At 43.9% G+C, this 16271-nt stretch overlaps 1 protein-coding gene across 1 annotated transcript; it reads right to left on the reverse strand.

Annotated features, from left to right (window-relative positions):
• Nucleotides 1–406: 406 nt before the first annotated feature.
• On the reverse strand, nt 407–14660 carry Pdzd9 (PDZ domain containing 9). The gene is made up of 4 exons (XM_051145151.1): nt 14630–14660; nt 12454–12633; nt 6480–6669; nt 407–901 (listed from the first exon to the last, which is right to left on the reverse strand). The coding sequence occupies exons 1-4, from the start codon at nt 14658–14660 to the stop codon at nt 499–501; spliced, it is 804 nt and encodes a 267-aa protein (XP_051001108.1). The 3' UTR covers nt 407–498.
• Nucleotides 14661–16271: the final 1611 nt, after the last annotated feature.

Consider the following 16271-nt stretch of genomic DNA (forward strand, 5'->3'; position numbering starts at 1 on the left):
AACGGCATTTCTAAGGAACATTCTCTCAGCTGATTGCTTCATTTATGTCTGACCGACCTTCTCTGTGGCAGGGTTTTTCTCTCCTGACTCTTCCTCGCTTGTTTCAGTCCTGTCTCCCTAAATTACTTTCAACCTGACATTGCAAGTAAAAGTGTCACTGAAAAGAGGGGGGGGCAGGGGGGGAAGGGGTTGTAGTCTAAACAACCAGCCCAAAACCGCAAAGAACACTTTACCTTAAAAGACAGATGTTCAGCCATGCTGATGATTGGGCTCCTCTATTTGACGTTGTGAAAGCTGAATGAGTGATGCTGAGAGTAGGTCTGTGCGGCCTGCTAGGCCACCAGCAAGTCCTGAGCTATGGAGTCTATGAAGGCTTTTCTGGAGTCCTAGAAGAGCTGGTTAAGTCATGTAGGAAATCTACAGACCCACATGGTAAGGCATAAAAATGGGATATTTAAAAATAAAAAGGTCTATTGCCACAGATTTGCAAACCAGTACCTAACCAAACTTTGATACCTGTTGACCTTTGCCCTCCTCAACCTGTGCGTAGTCCTCCAGCCAAAAAGCATCTGAGTTGGAGGAAGTAGCAGTGGAGGAAGAGGAGGAAATGGCCTTGTCTTGCTCCACCATTGTCCAGTATGGAGAAGGGGCCCTCAGTTCTCTCTTGTCGTCTTTGTGAATTACCACATCACAGTTAACACCTTTCCCAACACTGATAGTATGGTCCTTCTTTTTATATCCATGCCATTCGGTGGAGATTGATATCGGTGTCCTTACAGGGTGATTCCACACTGACCGAGGGTATCTGTAATACTTAAGCCTTTTATCTAAAACTACATCTTCATGGCCATCGATGGCTACAAAAGTCTCATCTTTTGCCTGCTCCGTTTTCTTTGGTGTGCTGAAATGAAGAATGAATACAATAATATTCTTACTGTCTGAACAGAATATCTTATAAACTACTTTATTTCATAAATTTTTTAAAAAGAAGAAGAAAAAGTTCCAGGCCAGCCTGGTTTACAAAGCAAGTCTGGGACAGCCAGGGCTACACAGAAAAGTCCTGTCTTTAAAAAAAATATTTGGGGCTGGAGAGATAGCCCATAACTGCCTGGAACCCTAGTTCTGGAGGACCCTACATCTTCTTTTGGCCTCTGGACACTGCACTCAACTTGTGTGCGTGTGCGCGTACACACACACACACACACACACACACACACACACACACACACACACAAACAACTAAAAACCACCATTGTTTTCCTTTTTGTGAAAATCTGAAATTCTGCATCATTGAAGTGTTATTGAACTGGATTCTTGATGCTTGAATACTCTCAGATTTATTATTTATGTGTATGAGTATTTTGCCTGAATGTGTTTGCCACAGGTATGCTGGTGCTGAGGGATATCATGAGGTTTGTCAGATCTGCTGGAACTAGAGTTATGGATAGTCAGCATTTAAACTTTTAAAGTCCTCCAATTTTATAACTTTCTTTGACTTGTAAACTACAGACATACAAGTATACACATACTCAAATAAAATCTTGATTACTGAGTTCCAGGACAGGCAGAGCTACACAGAGAAACCTTGTCTCAATAAATAAAATACTTAGAGAGTAACACTCTGCAGTATTAGGGCTTCCAGCTCCATGTGGCTGTTGATTTTAAGTTAACTTCAAAGTTCCTTAGGTGGAAAAAAAAGAGTTCCTTAGGTGCATATCTAAGTGCTTAATGGTCACATACAGCAAATTTATACACATTTCTGGGCTCTTTGTTCTAAAGGTGAGAAGGATGACAAGAGCCAGGTTTGGTGGCACATGTGGGCCTTCAATCCCAGAAGTAGACGGATCCATGTAAACTCAAGACCATTGTGGTCTACATAGTTCCAGGACAGCCAGAGCTACATAGAAATACCCTGTCTTCTAAAAAAAATTAAAAATAAAAATAAAAAAATTTACAAAAGGATTAAATAGTACACTGCTTAGGAAGTCCTGTTGCAGTACACAGCATTTGGTAAGCAGTAAATAAGTGTTTGCTGTTGTTTATGATTTATGATCAAATACTGATTTGAAAAAGACATTTTCCAGGGCTGGAGAGATGGCTCAACAGTTAAGAGCACTGACTGCTCTTCTAAAGGAACCGGGTTCAATTCCCAGCAACCATATGTTAGCTCACAACTGTCTGTAACTCCAAGATCTGACACCCTCACACAAACATATATGCAGGCAAAACACCAATGTGCATAAAATAAAAATAAATTTAAAAAAAGAAAAAGACATTTTCCCCAGTCCGCCTAATCTGAAGGGGCCAACTACTCTCCCATTCAAGCATGTGCTGTCACCACATGGGAACACAGGTCCGTCTGATTTTTCATGAAGTATTTGTAGATTTGGCAAGTAATTCAAATGCTTTCATTTAAAACTTTCTTGAATATATAGAAAAATAAACCAAAATAATAAGAAAATAATAAAAACTAAAGGCTACCACTCAGGTCAAGAAATATTGTTTTGAGCTGGGTGTGGTGGTACATGCCTTTAATCCCAGCACTCAGGAAGCAGAAACATGGAGATCACTGTGAGTTCGAGGCCAGCCTGCCCTACAAAGCAAAATCCCAACAGCCAAGGCAACACAGAGAAACCCTGTCTCAAAAAGCCAAAAAACAATGATAATAAACCTCCCATATATCTTCCTTGCTAAGTCGCCATTATTTCTAGGTGGGAGCTGTGCAAAGAACCCCTGTGGGATACATCTGACCCTTGGCTCCCAAGTTGGAGCATCTGAAGTAAGGTTGATTTATAAAGGTCACTTTCTGATCTTGATCCTTAGCTGTGTTTCTGAGCAATGCACAGCACAGAAATCTGCTGTTAAGAAATCCTGCTGGAATTAAGGGCCACTCTTGCACCAAAGCACTGGATTTAACATTGTAGAAACAGTCGCATTCTAAGCACCCATGGCACACCTCTTTTAGAAGATAGCTGTGGTCCTGTTAGAGATGAGCCCTTGGACGGTTATTTTGAGGGTTGTCAGTTTTTTATTCTGGAAAAGCTCCATGGTAGGTTTAAGAAAATAACCAACTCTTCTTGTCTTCATGGAATTTACATTTTTCCCAGAGAAACATAGTAAACAACTGATCACATGGATGATTTTTTTAAAGATGTATTTATTATTATGTATACAGTGCTCTGCTTCCATGCACACCTGCAGACCAGAAGAGGGCATCAGTTCATATTATAGATGCTTGTGAGCCACCATGTGGTTGCTGAAAATTGAACTCAAGACCTCTGGGAGAGCAATCAGTGCTCTTAACCTCTGAGCCATCTCTCCAGCCCCACATCGATTATTTAATTAAAATAGGAGTCATTGTAGACAGAGACAGTGCTCTGAACACACAGGTGGTTCTGGCCGTATTAACACTCCCTGTAGGAAGGCTTCTCAGAAAGTTTGCACTGAACCTTGGAGTAGAAATGAACAGCAGTAAGCATGGTATAGACAGAAGAGCAGTTAGTGTGAAAAGCTGAAAGCCTAGAGAAAGAACTAGAGGGGTGGGGAAAGCCGAATGAGAATGGACCATTCCAGGCCACAGAAGAGTGTTAAAGACAGTTTAAGGGCTTTGGTGTTTATCCTAAGAACAAACGTTCCTAAAGTTCTTAAGCTGGAATGTCATGGTCATATTTGTATTATATGAACAAGACTCAAGGACAGGAGTGTGGTGATCAAGTGGTGACTTCGGAACAATGGTAGCAGAAAGAAAAGTGGCCACTGTGATGAGATACCAAATGCTGGCAAGTCTTGTGATTGAGGGGGTGATAGAGGAGACAGAAGAATCAAGCAAAACCCTAAACGTTTGGCTTTTTTGTTGTCGTTGTTGTTGTTTTGGTTTTGGCTTTTCAAGACAGGGTATCTCTGTGTAGCCTTGGCTGTCCTGGACTCACTTTGTAGCCAGCCTGCCCTGAAACTCACAGAGATCTGCCTGTCTCTGCCTCCTGAGTGCTGAGATTAAAGGCATGCGCCACCACGCCCGGCTCAAGTTTGGCTTCTTAACTAGGCAGAATACCCCAGGAGGATACCAGTGGTCTTGTGACTTGAATATAAACTGTACCCCTAGAGCTTTGGGCTAAGCACTTGGTCCCAGCTGCTAGTGGTATTTGGGGAGCTAGAAACATTAGGGAGTAGAGCCTAACTGGAGGGAATAAGTCACTGAGGTAGGCTGCCCCTCACCCTTTCCTTTGCCACCATTAAGTGAAGTTCTTCAACCACACATTTCTCACCACTATCATGTTCTGCCAAAGCACATGAGACTAAATGACCATTGACAAAAAACTTTTGAAGCCATGAAATAAATTCGTAAGTTAGTCAGGTAGGTGTTTTGGTCATAAATGGAAAAAAAATAATAATACAACTGGCTTTTGATTTTAAGGATAAATTTGAGGAGGTTGCCATACAACTAAATGAATAACTGGGTGATTTTTTTGTTTTAGTTGGTTGGGGTTTTTTGTTGTTTTTCAAGACAGGGTTTCTCTGTGTAGCCTTGGCTGTCATGTTTTGTACCCCAGGCAGGCCTGGAACTCATAGCAATTCATCTGCCTCTGCCTCCCAAGTGCTGGAATTATCACCACCTTGCCCAGTGATGAGTGGAGGTAACATACTTTGCAAGTGCTTAGTGTATGCATAGTAACAGAAAATACAGCCACTGAGAGAGACAACCTAGGAAACTGACAAAATGCAAAGACTAAGCTTTGAGAAACTCAAGTTAGTTAAAACACAAAGAACAAGAATCCAGAAATAAAAGGAAATCAGCAGAGAGTGGTCTCAAAAAACTGGAGAAGATATGTCAAGGCTGGGAATAAAAGGATTGCATAGCATAAAGAGTCTAATGCTGCTTAAAAGGCAAGCAAAACAGGCAGGCAGTAGTGGTGCATGGCTCTAGTCCTAGCACTTGGGAGGCAGAGGCAGACAGATCTCTGAGATCAAGGCCACCCTTGTCTACAGAGCAAGTTCCAGGACAGCCAGGGCTACACAAAGAAACCAACAGTTTAAAAATATATGAGTGAATATATAAATAAGGGGAGCAAAATAAAGACAGTTTTATTGGAGTTACAATATGAAGGTGGCTGATGAACTGGGAATAGGCCTCAGCTAAGAAGAGATAAAAGCAGTATCTGTATTAGAGTGTGCGAGACGTGTGTCTTCCTGAGGAAATGGAGACTTCTACCAGCCTTTTCATCAAATTAGGACAAGAGGAACAGGAAGAGAAGTGCAGTTAGGGTTTACTAAGAAGGGAGAGGCTTATAAAAGGGCATTGTGCCAGTTTGGTTCTGTCAGTTTGACACAAACGTAGACATATCTGGAAAGAGGAAATCTTTTTTTGTTTTGTTTTGTTTGTTTTCAAGACAGGGTTTTTCTGTGTAGCCTTGGCTGTCCTGGACTCACTTTGTAGACCAGGCTGGCCTCACAGTGGTACGCCTATGTCTGCCTTCCTGAGTGCTGGGATTAAAGGTGTGCACTACCACGCCCAGCTGAAAGAGGGACTCTTAATTGAGAAAATGTCTCGATAAGATTGGCCTGTAGCAGATCTGTGGAGGATTGCCTTTGTAAATTGTATGGATGGGCCCAGCCCACTGTGGGTGCTTCTATGCCCTGGGCAGGTGGTTCCAGATGGTATAAGAAAGCAAGCTGAAAAAGCCTGTAAACAGCATTCCCCCACATTCTCTTCTTCAGTTCCTGCCTTGACTTCGTTTGAATAATGAACAGTGTTAAGGAAATATAAACAAAACAAACCCTTTCTTCTGCAAATTGCTTTTGGTCATGGTGGTTTATCATAGCAACAGACACTCTAAGACAGTATAAATGCTAAAAGGATCCAGAAAGTTAATGCAAGAAAGAGAAGAGGAAGGTAAGATTCTCAGCACTGTGTGCACACCCTTACTGCAGGCAGACTGACATCAGGTATCTCCGTCTATCGTGCCCCACCTTTTTGAGAAACGGTCTTTCCCTGAACCTGCAGCTCAGCAGTTGAGCTAGACTGGCTGGCTGGCCCCGGGGTTCCTCTTCTGCCTGTCCTGCCATAGCTGGAGTTAGACATGTTCCATCACACTCAGCTTTTCCACGAGTGCCAGGAATACAAAAGCAAATCCTCGTGTTTTCATGCAAGCACGTTACCCTCTAAGCCAGCTCCCTAGGCCCATCTCAACCTGTGTTTTAGTGCTAGACAGACTGCATTGGCACACTGCAGATAGATCTGGGGACAGAGTACCCACTAATGATGGCTGATTCAGTTTCTAGTCCAAGTTGCCTCTATAACACTCCCTCATATGAGGTCCTGCAGAATGTCCTTTGTAGAAGAATGTAGTTCACTAAGCCCTGGCAACGTCACCAGTCCCTACTCCCGTGGCTATTACAACTTGATAATTCTCACATTAAACTGGAACCTTGCACCTCACAGGCCTAGGTTTTATAACATTGTCCGAAAGTAGACTACTTACTGTGGGATTGGAAATTTGGTCTCAGGGATCAAGTCATATACGTCTTGCCATTCCTGGGGTATGTCAATAAAGTCGTAGTACACCTTGATTTGCACCACTGTCCCTATGCTGATATCTTGCAAAAGCTTTAAAAATTCACGGAGTGTATATCCTAACACGTTGGCATGTCCAACACTAATCAGAACATCACCTGAAAAGGGCAAACAGTTAAGTTAATGGGTTGAGAAGAGCCATACTGATCAGTGGCTTTATTGAAATAATGATATCCGTTGGTTTATTATGACCAAAGCCTGGCTTGAGTGTTGACTAATAATACTTTATCTTGGCATGATAAAGGCACTTAAGCAAGTTTCTTAATGACTATTTAATAGTATTTGGAGGACATTTCTGAAATCCTTAGCTTACCAGAGACTAAAAAACATTTAAAGCCCAAACCATTTTGTATTTAGGGTGGGTGGTTTGGAAGGGAGGCATAAGCATTAAAGAACCCCAAATAAAGTAGGTTTTAAAAAATGTAAAGCCTACACCATTTAGATTTAGGATTCTAAACGTGAAAACTGAGTAGCCATAACTAGTAAAGAGAAGCCACTTGCCGTCCTGCCTACCTGAGATCACCAGGCCCACAAGAGCAAATAAGCCAAGTTAAGCACAAAGCTTCTGTTTGGGTTTTCTGTCCCTTCCTTAATTAAATTGAGCAAATAACTATGATACATTAGATAATTGCTTTATTCATTATTATGCTTATGATATGTATAGGTAGAAAGTGTGCTGATTCCAAGGAGTCTAAGCTTGCTGCAACTGCACCTCTTCAGTTGGCCTACTACCACCTGCAGTTGGTTCAGAAGGCTGAGAACAGGAGCCCTCATTTAAAACACAGTGCATAGGGAATTGTGATAGCCAACCATGGAACTTCTGAGTACCCAGCAGGTGGAAAGAAAGCTAGCTATCCTAACAACAGAACCCCAGGCCCCCAAGATGAAAGCTGAAAGAATCAATTACTCACTTATAGGGACTTGACCCAACCCACTCCACCCCATTCCCACCAGCTGTGATGAAGACCTGTAAACTCAACCTGGCCTCCAGGCATTCCTGCCTGGGTCACTGAACCTGCATTGGATGACAGGAGCATCCAGATCTCTGGACCCTTTGGTCTCCCCCCATATTCCAAGCCTGGTTCTCCATATTTTCTGGCCATTCTGGCAGACATTGCCCTAAATTAATGTGCCTTAATAATTTCCTGTTGCTTGCAATAAGAAACATGAATATTAATATTCAGCAAAGCCTTTAAGGATACAGGTTTGCACTTAGAGGGCAGATTGACTCCGGGGAAATTCTTAGTCTTCAGTACCTCTCAGTGGGGAGCAGATGAAGTCCCGAGAGTAGTACTGGCATGGACAAGGCCATGTCAAGGACCCCAACACCCATGGAAGTGACAAAGCCTCCCCTAGATGAGGTCAGAAGCATTCCAAAGTTTTCCTTTGGTCCAAGAATGAACATTTTGACTGCTGTGCAAAAACTATCAAGTGCAGCTTCCTCCTCTTGGATGACTGCAATCTGACACTGCTCATTTACAGAGACCTCCTATTGAGACTAGCTAACAACTCCTCTTCCCCCTCCTCCCCCTTTCCCATGTCCTCCTCCTCCTTTTTCTCATGCTGTACATAGGCCGTACCCTCCATCAGAGTGTGCATAGCCACCCAATCCCAGCTTCTCTGTATTTGTCTGTGGTTCCCTCAATGTCTGTAGTTTCTTCATTCCTGTATGCCCCTGTCAGGACTTTATAACTGACAAATGATAACACATTACCTATATGTGCCTGTGAAGCTTGGAATCTCCAATAACCTTCATACTAAGACGCTGGAACCCAAGCTCGGAGAGGAGGGTCAGGAGGAGGTAGATGCTGCACCCCAATGCAGGCTAGTGAGGAATTACACTGAGCCTGAGGGCATGTCCAAGCCCTGCCAGGGACAGACTTCTCTAGTGCCAGATCCTATCAGAAAAGTTCCCGCTGTGCTAGAAAGCAAGTACTTAGTCTGGGAAATCCCTGTGCATTAGTTTTGAGAAGTAGATGGGGATAAATCCATCCACATACTGAGCTCAATATAAGGGTGCATGCCTGTAAAACCAGTATTCAAAAGGCTGAGGCAAGAAGACGGACAGCTCAAGGCCAGCCTGGGCTACAAGGTGAGACTGTTTCAAAAAGCAAGGCACACAAAAACAAAAGCACATTCTGAAGCCAGTTTCCAAACTCAGCAAGGTTTCTCTCAGAACCACCTTCAGGCAGCTAAGGATGAAACAGCCGCTCTTCCTGCTGAGGTTAATTACACTAACAAAGTTACCCTCTTAGGATGAGCTCATGTGCCTGGTGTTTAAAAGAGGTGTTTGTACTAGAAACTATGGCTTGGCATTCTGCTTAATGATGTTGTAAGAGGGAGACTTTTATCAAGAGGACAGCGAATAAACAGCTGAATTCCCTGGCCATTCTGGCTGTAAACCAAATGTGCCAGGGTGTGAGTGTGATTGCTCCGGCAGGAGATATTAACACTGCCTTTCATAGACAGCAATTTAGTATTTATGGACACCAGCCTCATGATGCATCTTTTTTTTTTTTTTTTCCTGTTTTCATAGGCTGTGGGAATGACATTGTATAAGCCGGTTTAGATTGACTATAACAAATCAACTGTGCAGCAGCCATACCACTACTGAAAGATAGATTTTCTTTTTCTCTGGTCCAACTAGGAAGAAGTTGTATACACTTCATGTGGTCCGGATCACGTTTGTTTGGCTCTCCACTGTTAGTAACCATAGGTCCTGCACATGAAAAGGAATTAAGGAAATGTGGATGGTTGGTTGGTTGGTTGGATGGTTGGATGGATGGATGGATGGATGGATGGGTGGATGGGTGGATAGATGGATAGATGGATGGATGGATAGATGGATGGATGGTTGGTTGGATGGATGGATGGATGGTTGGATGGATGGATGGATGGATAGATGGATGGATGGTTGGGTGGATGGATGGATGGATGGATGGATGGATGGGTGGATGGATGGATAGATGGATGGATGGATAGATGGATGGATGGATAGATGGATGGATGGATGGGTGGATGGGTGGATGGATGGATGGATGGATGGATGGATGGATGGATAGATGGATGAGTGAGTGAGTGAGGCTGGGTATGGCTAACTGAATGAGTGAAGCCAGTACATGGCTACTGTCCACTGCCAAAGTTGTATTAATATGTTAAAGCTGTAGTAATAGCTTAAGGCTTTGTGTATCAGACAACCACAAAAAAACAGCACCAAATTAGCAAATCAAGATAAAACACCGAAGACAACGAACTTTAGAGTGTGTGAGTGAGAAGTAACAGGGGGGTGAGTGTCAAAGAAATAGCAGATCCCATGATTGCTGTTTGGAAAAGCAGACTTTGAAACCTAGACACTGAAGGTAAGAAGAGATTTCGTACCCAGAACACCTGCATTGAAATCTCACTTCTTTCCAGGAGAGCCAGGGCTACACAGAGAAAATGTATTTTGAAATAAAAAAAAAAAAAATTCTCACTTCTGCTCATTAAGCCATTGGTTTTCTAGAAGGTCATGGGTTCAAATGTGACCTTTGACCACAATCCATGTAACTGGGCTTTCTCTCCCCCCATATACATACACACACACATACATACATACATACATACATACAATACCATATCATATATACCATTATATATAATATATAATGTTTGGTTTGGGGTTTTTGTTGTTGTTGTTTTTCCAGACAGGGACTCGTGTAGCCCAGAATGGTCTTGAATGCCTCCTCATCCTTCTGTATCCACCTTCCAAATGCTGGGGTGACAGGCATGTAGTCCCTAGTTAGCTGTGGCAATATACAGATTATCTCACCTCTTAAAGTGCCCAAACTCTATTATCTACAACCCAGAAGTACTGCAGACATTTTGAATAGGACACAAGTACTTTGTAGGATGCCTGGGACAGATACTCATTCACCATTCATTCCTTAAGTGTAGGCACAACAAAGGAGTCTGCATTGTAGGTAAGTCACAGTGGGTTAAAAAAAAAAATCAACTTGAGGCAGAACAGATGCCTCAGTGTTATGAACAATTAATTGCTGCTTTTCCAAAGGACCTGAGTTTGGTTTCCAGCACCCATGTCAGACAACTCACAACTGCCTGTAACTCCAGCTCCAGGAATCTGATGCCCTCTGAACTCTGTAGCCACTCCACTATGTGCACTGAAACATACCCACTGATTAGCCATTACAATACTGTTTAAAGTTGAACTTGAGATTGCTGCTGACCTAAGAGCCCACTAACTGTAGCTTGTCATGAGATCCTGTCATAGTCATGTATCAGTACATACTGTATATTTTTTAAAGAATATATACACACACACACACACACACACACACACACACACACACACACACACACACACACACACCTGGAGGCCAGAAGAGGGCACCAGATCCCATTATAGATGTTGTGAGCCACCACGTGGTTGCTGGGAATTGAACTCAGGACCTCTGGAAGTGCAGTCAGTGCTCTTAACCTCTGAGCCATCCCTCCAGCCCAGTACATACTATATTTATATGCTGATTTGAATGAGAACTATACCCCCTTGGCTCAGTTATTTAAACAACTTGCTCCCCAGGTGGCTGGAGCCTTGTTGGAGGAGGACTTCTGCACTGGGTGGGCTTTGAGAGTTTATAGACTCCCCTCCCCTTCAGTTTGTTCTCTCTGCTTTCTGCATATGGTCAGATGTGATCCCCCAACCTCCTGACCCAGCCACCTGCTTGCCATGCCTTGCCACTGTGGGCTCCCCCTCTAGAACCACATGCCAAAGTAAGCTCTTTCTTCCATACACATATTTTTCAAAGACATCTAAAGCTGAGGAAATGCTCAGTGGGCCAAACAGGCATGGTGGCCAGACCCACATGTACACGGTTGGACACATGGTGGCCCACCTGGAACCAGAGCACACTGACTAGTGAAATTGGCTGAACTACAGGCTCTAGGTGCAAGCAAGAGACTCCGCCTCCATATATAAGGTAGAGAATGGTGAAGGAAGGCCCTCATCATCAAGCTGTGGCCTCTATATACCTACTCATATGTACAAATGTAAAGACAACTAGCTATAGAGAAGCCATAAGAATAAGAAATAATTGGCAAAGTTTCTAGAGTACTTGTTTTCAAAGCTCCTCACATTTTACCAAGTCCTAACATCCTAGAACAAAGATGGGATTCTCCCAAATTAGATATGAGGTCTCTGAGGCTTGAAATAGTAAGTGCCTTTGCCAAGGTCACAGGGTGAGAAAGTGACAAATCTTGGACCTGACTTCAGAACAAATGGCCTGAAGTGGCTTCCCCTCTCACGACCTCATCTCACTGTGCATCCTCCACTCCTCGGTACAGCACCACGGGAAAGCATGTCTTATGCTGGATAGAAAATGCATTCCCCTAGAGACCTGAGAAGGGAGGTGAGCTCGGTGAGATTGCTGGGCTTGAAGTCTGAGAGGGAAGGTCTAAATTCCAGCTCCTAGGCAAGTTCCTATACACCTGCACACTTGCATAGTGGTTTAGTGCAGGATATGCCCCTGTTGAGAAGGTGAAATAATATCATGTGTCCCCAGAGGCTACCTATGATTAGCACCTCCCGGGAAAGAAGACATCTTCATGAGCTGTAGGGTAACACAGGGTCTGGGTCTATATCCCACTTGTGGATCAAAGTGAACCTGATGAGCAAGTCTCAGACACTACGCTTCAGTCTCCTTGGCTGTAAAGGAAGACAGCAGCAACAGGCCCTTCCTAGAGTGTTATAAGAACCAAAGGAATATAGGAATAGTGCGTAACAGATCAGTTGCTACAAATGGTAGCAACTGCCTGGCCCATGGGAAATTCTCAGCCAATGTCCCATCCTCCTGCAGGCTCTCTGCAGGCAAGTGGAAAGCCACCGTCACCTGGCTGGAGTATTCCATCACTGGCGGCAGCCCCTTTATTGATGAGGTGGCTAATCTGGAGGTAGGGCCCATTCTGGATGATGATCAGGCCTAATCCCAGGCTTCCCACAGTGAGTTTAGTCTGCTTCGTTTTGTTCAAGTTGGGTACAGATGCCTTGGTCTTGAGGCTGTATCCTTTCTCTAAGAGAACAAACAAGAGGAATGTGTTTCAGTCACTTACTGAGACAATGGTATAGCAATGGTGCCGTGGAGTTCTGAAACTGGACTTTAGGGGCACTTGCATTGTCATCCTGTTCTTCAGTTTCCTCTCTGGGAAAATGAGTGTTTTAAAGTATGTGGAAAGTAAACAGGACAGTTAAAGGGCTGTTTACAGGCCTAGTGCTTCATGGATGTTCAATGTCAGCTATTATCATCCATTCACTTGACAAATGTTTATTGATGCAAGCGGTGTGCTGGGGCCCAGGGTTTACTGTGGTGAACTAGATGGGCTTGTTGCCCTTGTGGGTCTCACGGCCTAGTAGAAGGCACAGCTATCACTCAGCTTTGTAAGCAAACTGGACGCTAACAGGAAGAAAAGGCCAGAGAGCTCTGAGGGTAAACAATGGGAACCTGAGTTTCACCGGGAGATAGGGATCAGGTTTTCCAAACTTGAATCAGGTGAGAGGAACAATAAGCAACATCAAAGGGAGCAAACAGAATCAAGGTTCTAAGACAGGAAGGAAGCAGCGTTCGTGGGGACAGGAAAGAGCAGCATCCAGCAGGAGGTGAGAGGTGCACTGCCTGGCAGATGGGCCGCTGGTCAGGTTTACCTCAAGGAAATCTTGGAAGTAATTTAAGCCGGACATGCTCAGGCTGTCATTTTCAAATAAAATCACCGTGCTGGCTGGCTCCACGTGTGATATGTGGAGATGAGAAATGAAAAGCAGCCTGCAGTCAACCGTGTCACAGCCCTGGCAATAGATGGACAGTGGTACAGCCACACAGCATCTGGGAGGAAATGGACCATCCCATCCCCCACACACTCCTGTGAGGACCAGTGATGTGCTGGAGTTCACCAGGCCTTGGCCAAGTCTCTGTGACTGTGCCATTTCCAGGATCACTGCTGAGATGGGTTTCCCCAGCTTCCAATACCAGGCTCATCATGGCTGTTCCCAAAGCCAATGGCCTTACTGAAATGCCCCGACTGCTTCAGTTGGAGAATTGAGGCTTAAATATACTTACAAAGTAATCTTGTTTCAAAAGATATCAGTGGGGTGGACAAGATGGCTCAGCTTGCAGCCAAGCCTGACAACTTGAATCCGATCTTCAGGACCCACATGGTAAAAGGAGAGAACTGACAAGTTCTCCTCACCGCCCCCTGCCCCGCCCCACCCCACCCCACACACACACACACACACACTAAAATTTAAAGACAGTATGGCCTGGAGAGATGGCTCAGAAGTTAAGAGCACTGGCTGTTCTTCCAGAGGTCCTGAGTTCAATTCCCAGCAATCACATGGTGGCTCACAACCATCTATAACGAGATCTGGTGCCTTCTTCTGGCAGGCAGACATGCATATATGCAGGCAGCACCTTGATTGTATACATAATAAATAAATCTTAAAAAAAAATTTTTAAAGACAGCAGAGTGAAAGAAATCACTCAAGCTGGGTATGGTGGCGCATGCCTTTAATCCCGGCACTAGGGACGCAGAGGCAGCCAGAACTCTGTGAGTTTGAGGCCAGCCTGGTCTACCAAAGCAAGTTCAGAATAGCCAGGGCTGCACATAGAAACTCTGTCTCGGAAAAACAAAACAAAACAAAAACAAAAAAGAAAAGAAAGAAATCACTCACAAAATATCTATACATGATTCCATGTTTAGCCATTCTCCATGGAAAAAGCAAAATCTTAGAAAACAATAAAAGTACAAGAAATTGCAGTGGAGAAAGGGCAGTTGCAATGTAATTTAGGTGAACATGTTCTCTTGCTTGCTTGTGGTAGTGGTTAAGAATGTTACATATTTGTGGAAACTCATAGAGATGTCTGTCCACTAAAAAAAAGAGCATCTCACTGCATGCAAGTTATATATTGAATAACGGTGAGAGATTCCCACATGTGACCGCTGTTTTACAGGAGAGGCAAATCTAGGAAGGCTCAGTGCCCAAGGCGTATCACCCTTGTCCTATTTCCCATTTACCATTTTTGCTTTTGAGGGGGCCTTTCTGCATTGTCCTGGGCTCTCTTGATCCTCCCAGAGCCCAGGTTGGTATCTGTCCCAACTCCCAACAGTTTGGAATCCTCAAGGCACGAGATCAGGACCGTGGGCCACGGGGAAAACATTGACACCATCTTCTCTGGATGGCCGCCAGGGGGCGCTGCAAGGCTGCTTCCCAGATTTGGGGCAGCCAGGCAGTTGCCACAAAGCTTCAGTAGACCCTGGAAAATGTGGCACAAGTGAAAACTACGCCAACGTGGAGTGTGAAACTTATATAAAAAAAAAAAGAAAGAAAGAAAGAAAGAAAAATTTCTGCAGGAATGAGAAGAGTGCCTGCTTCATTCAATGAATGACAGGCTATTCATTCATTGGTGGGAACACTGGAGACAGGGCAAGAGCCCAAATGTCACCGACAACATTGCTGAGAGACCACAGACTATTCCAGAATCCACTCCCCTCTTAATGGTGGTATTCAAATATTGTTACATCAACAGCGCTCACTGCCTTGCCAGTGCAGTTTATTCATGTGTTTTAGATGAGAAGGGCCAAGAATGGCCTGAAAACAATGAGTCACTATTAGGAGATGGATTATTGCATCCTTCGTTTTCCCAAAATAATCCTTCACGTTCACTCATACAACAAAAATTCACTGGAAACCACTATGCGGCTTGTGGGGATGCTGAGGACATCAGAGTAGATGAGACAAACAGGAACTTCACCCTCTTGGAACTTGTATTATTTTATTTATTTATTTATTTATTTATCCCCCACTCCCCCAAGACAGGGTTTCTCTGTATCGCCTGGCTGTCCTGGAACTCACTCTGTAAACCAGGCTGGCCTCTACCTGCCTCTGCCTCTCTCTCAAGTGCTAGGATTAAAGGTATTCTTTCTTTCTTGTTTTGTTTTTTGTTTGTTTGTTTTAGTTTGTTTTTCAAGACAGGGTTTCATTATGTAGCCTTGACTGTCCTGGAACTAGCTGTGTAGACCAGGCTGGCCTCGAACTCTGCCAGGTGCTGGATTAAAGGCATGCACCATCACCACCTGCTTGGAATTTGTACTTTTAGGGTGTATTTTTGTCTATTTGTTTTTCAAGACAGGATTATTCTGTGTAGCCTTGGCAGTCCTGGACTCACTTTGTAGACCAGGCTGGCCTCGAACTCACAGCGATCTGCCTGCCTCTGCCTCCCAAGTGCTGGGATTAAAGGCATGAGCCACCATACCTGGCGGAATTTGTATTTTCAACACAGATGGAGAGAATTTTAGGAAACCGTAAATTATGGGAAACAAATTTTAGAAGAGAAACAGTATATTGAACTGGATCACCATTCTGATGTGGAAAAACAAAAAACAAAAAACACCACCTTGCTCCAGGGTATCACACCCTTTAACCAAAAACCTATTGGAAGTCAAATGCTAACCAAGATTTTAGGGTGCACTTTGGTAGGTCTCAGCTTAGCCATCTGCTTCTCTAGCTCTATCCAAACAATAAGCCAGGACAGACTTTCACTGGCATGATCCCTTCTTGCAGAGCTTTGTGCAAAGGGAACTCCCTGCTGCATTTCTTGTGCTAGACCACCCCTTCCCTCTCCTAGTCTGGCTGGAATCTACTCAGGTGCACTTATCA

The sequence above is a fragment of the Acomys russatus genome, chromosome 5, assembly GCF_903995435.1.
Source record: "Acomys russatus chromosome 5, mAcoRus1.1, whole genome shotgun sequence".
Taxonomy (NCBI): domain Eukaryota; kingdom Metazoa; phylum Chordata; class Mammalia; order Rodentia; family Muridae; genus Acomys; species Acomys russatus.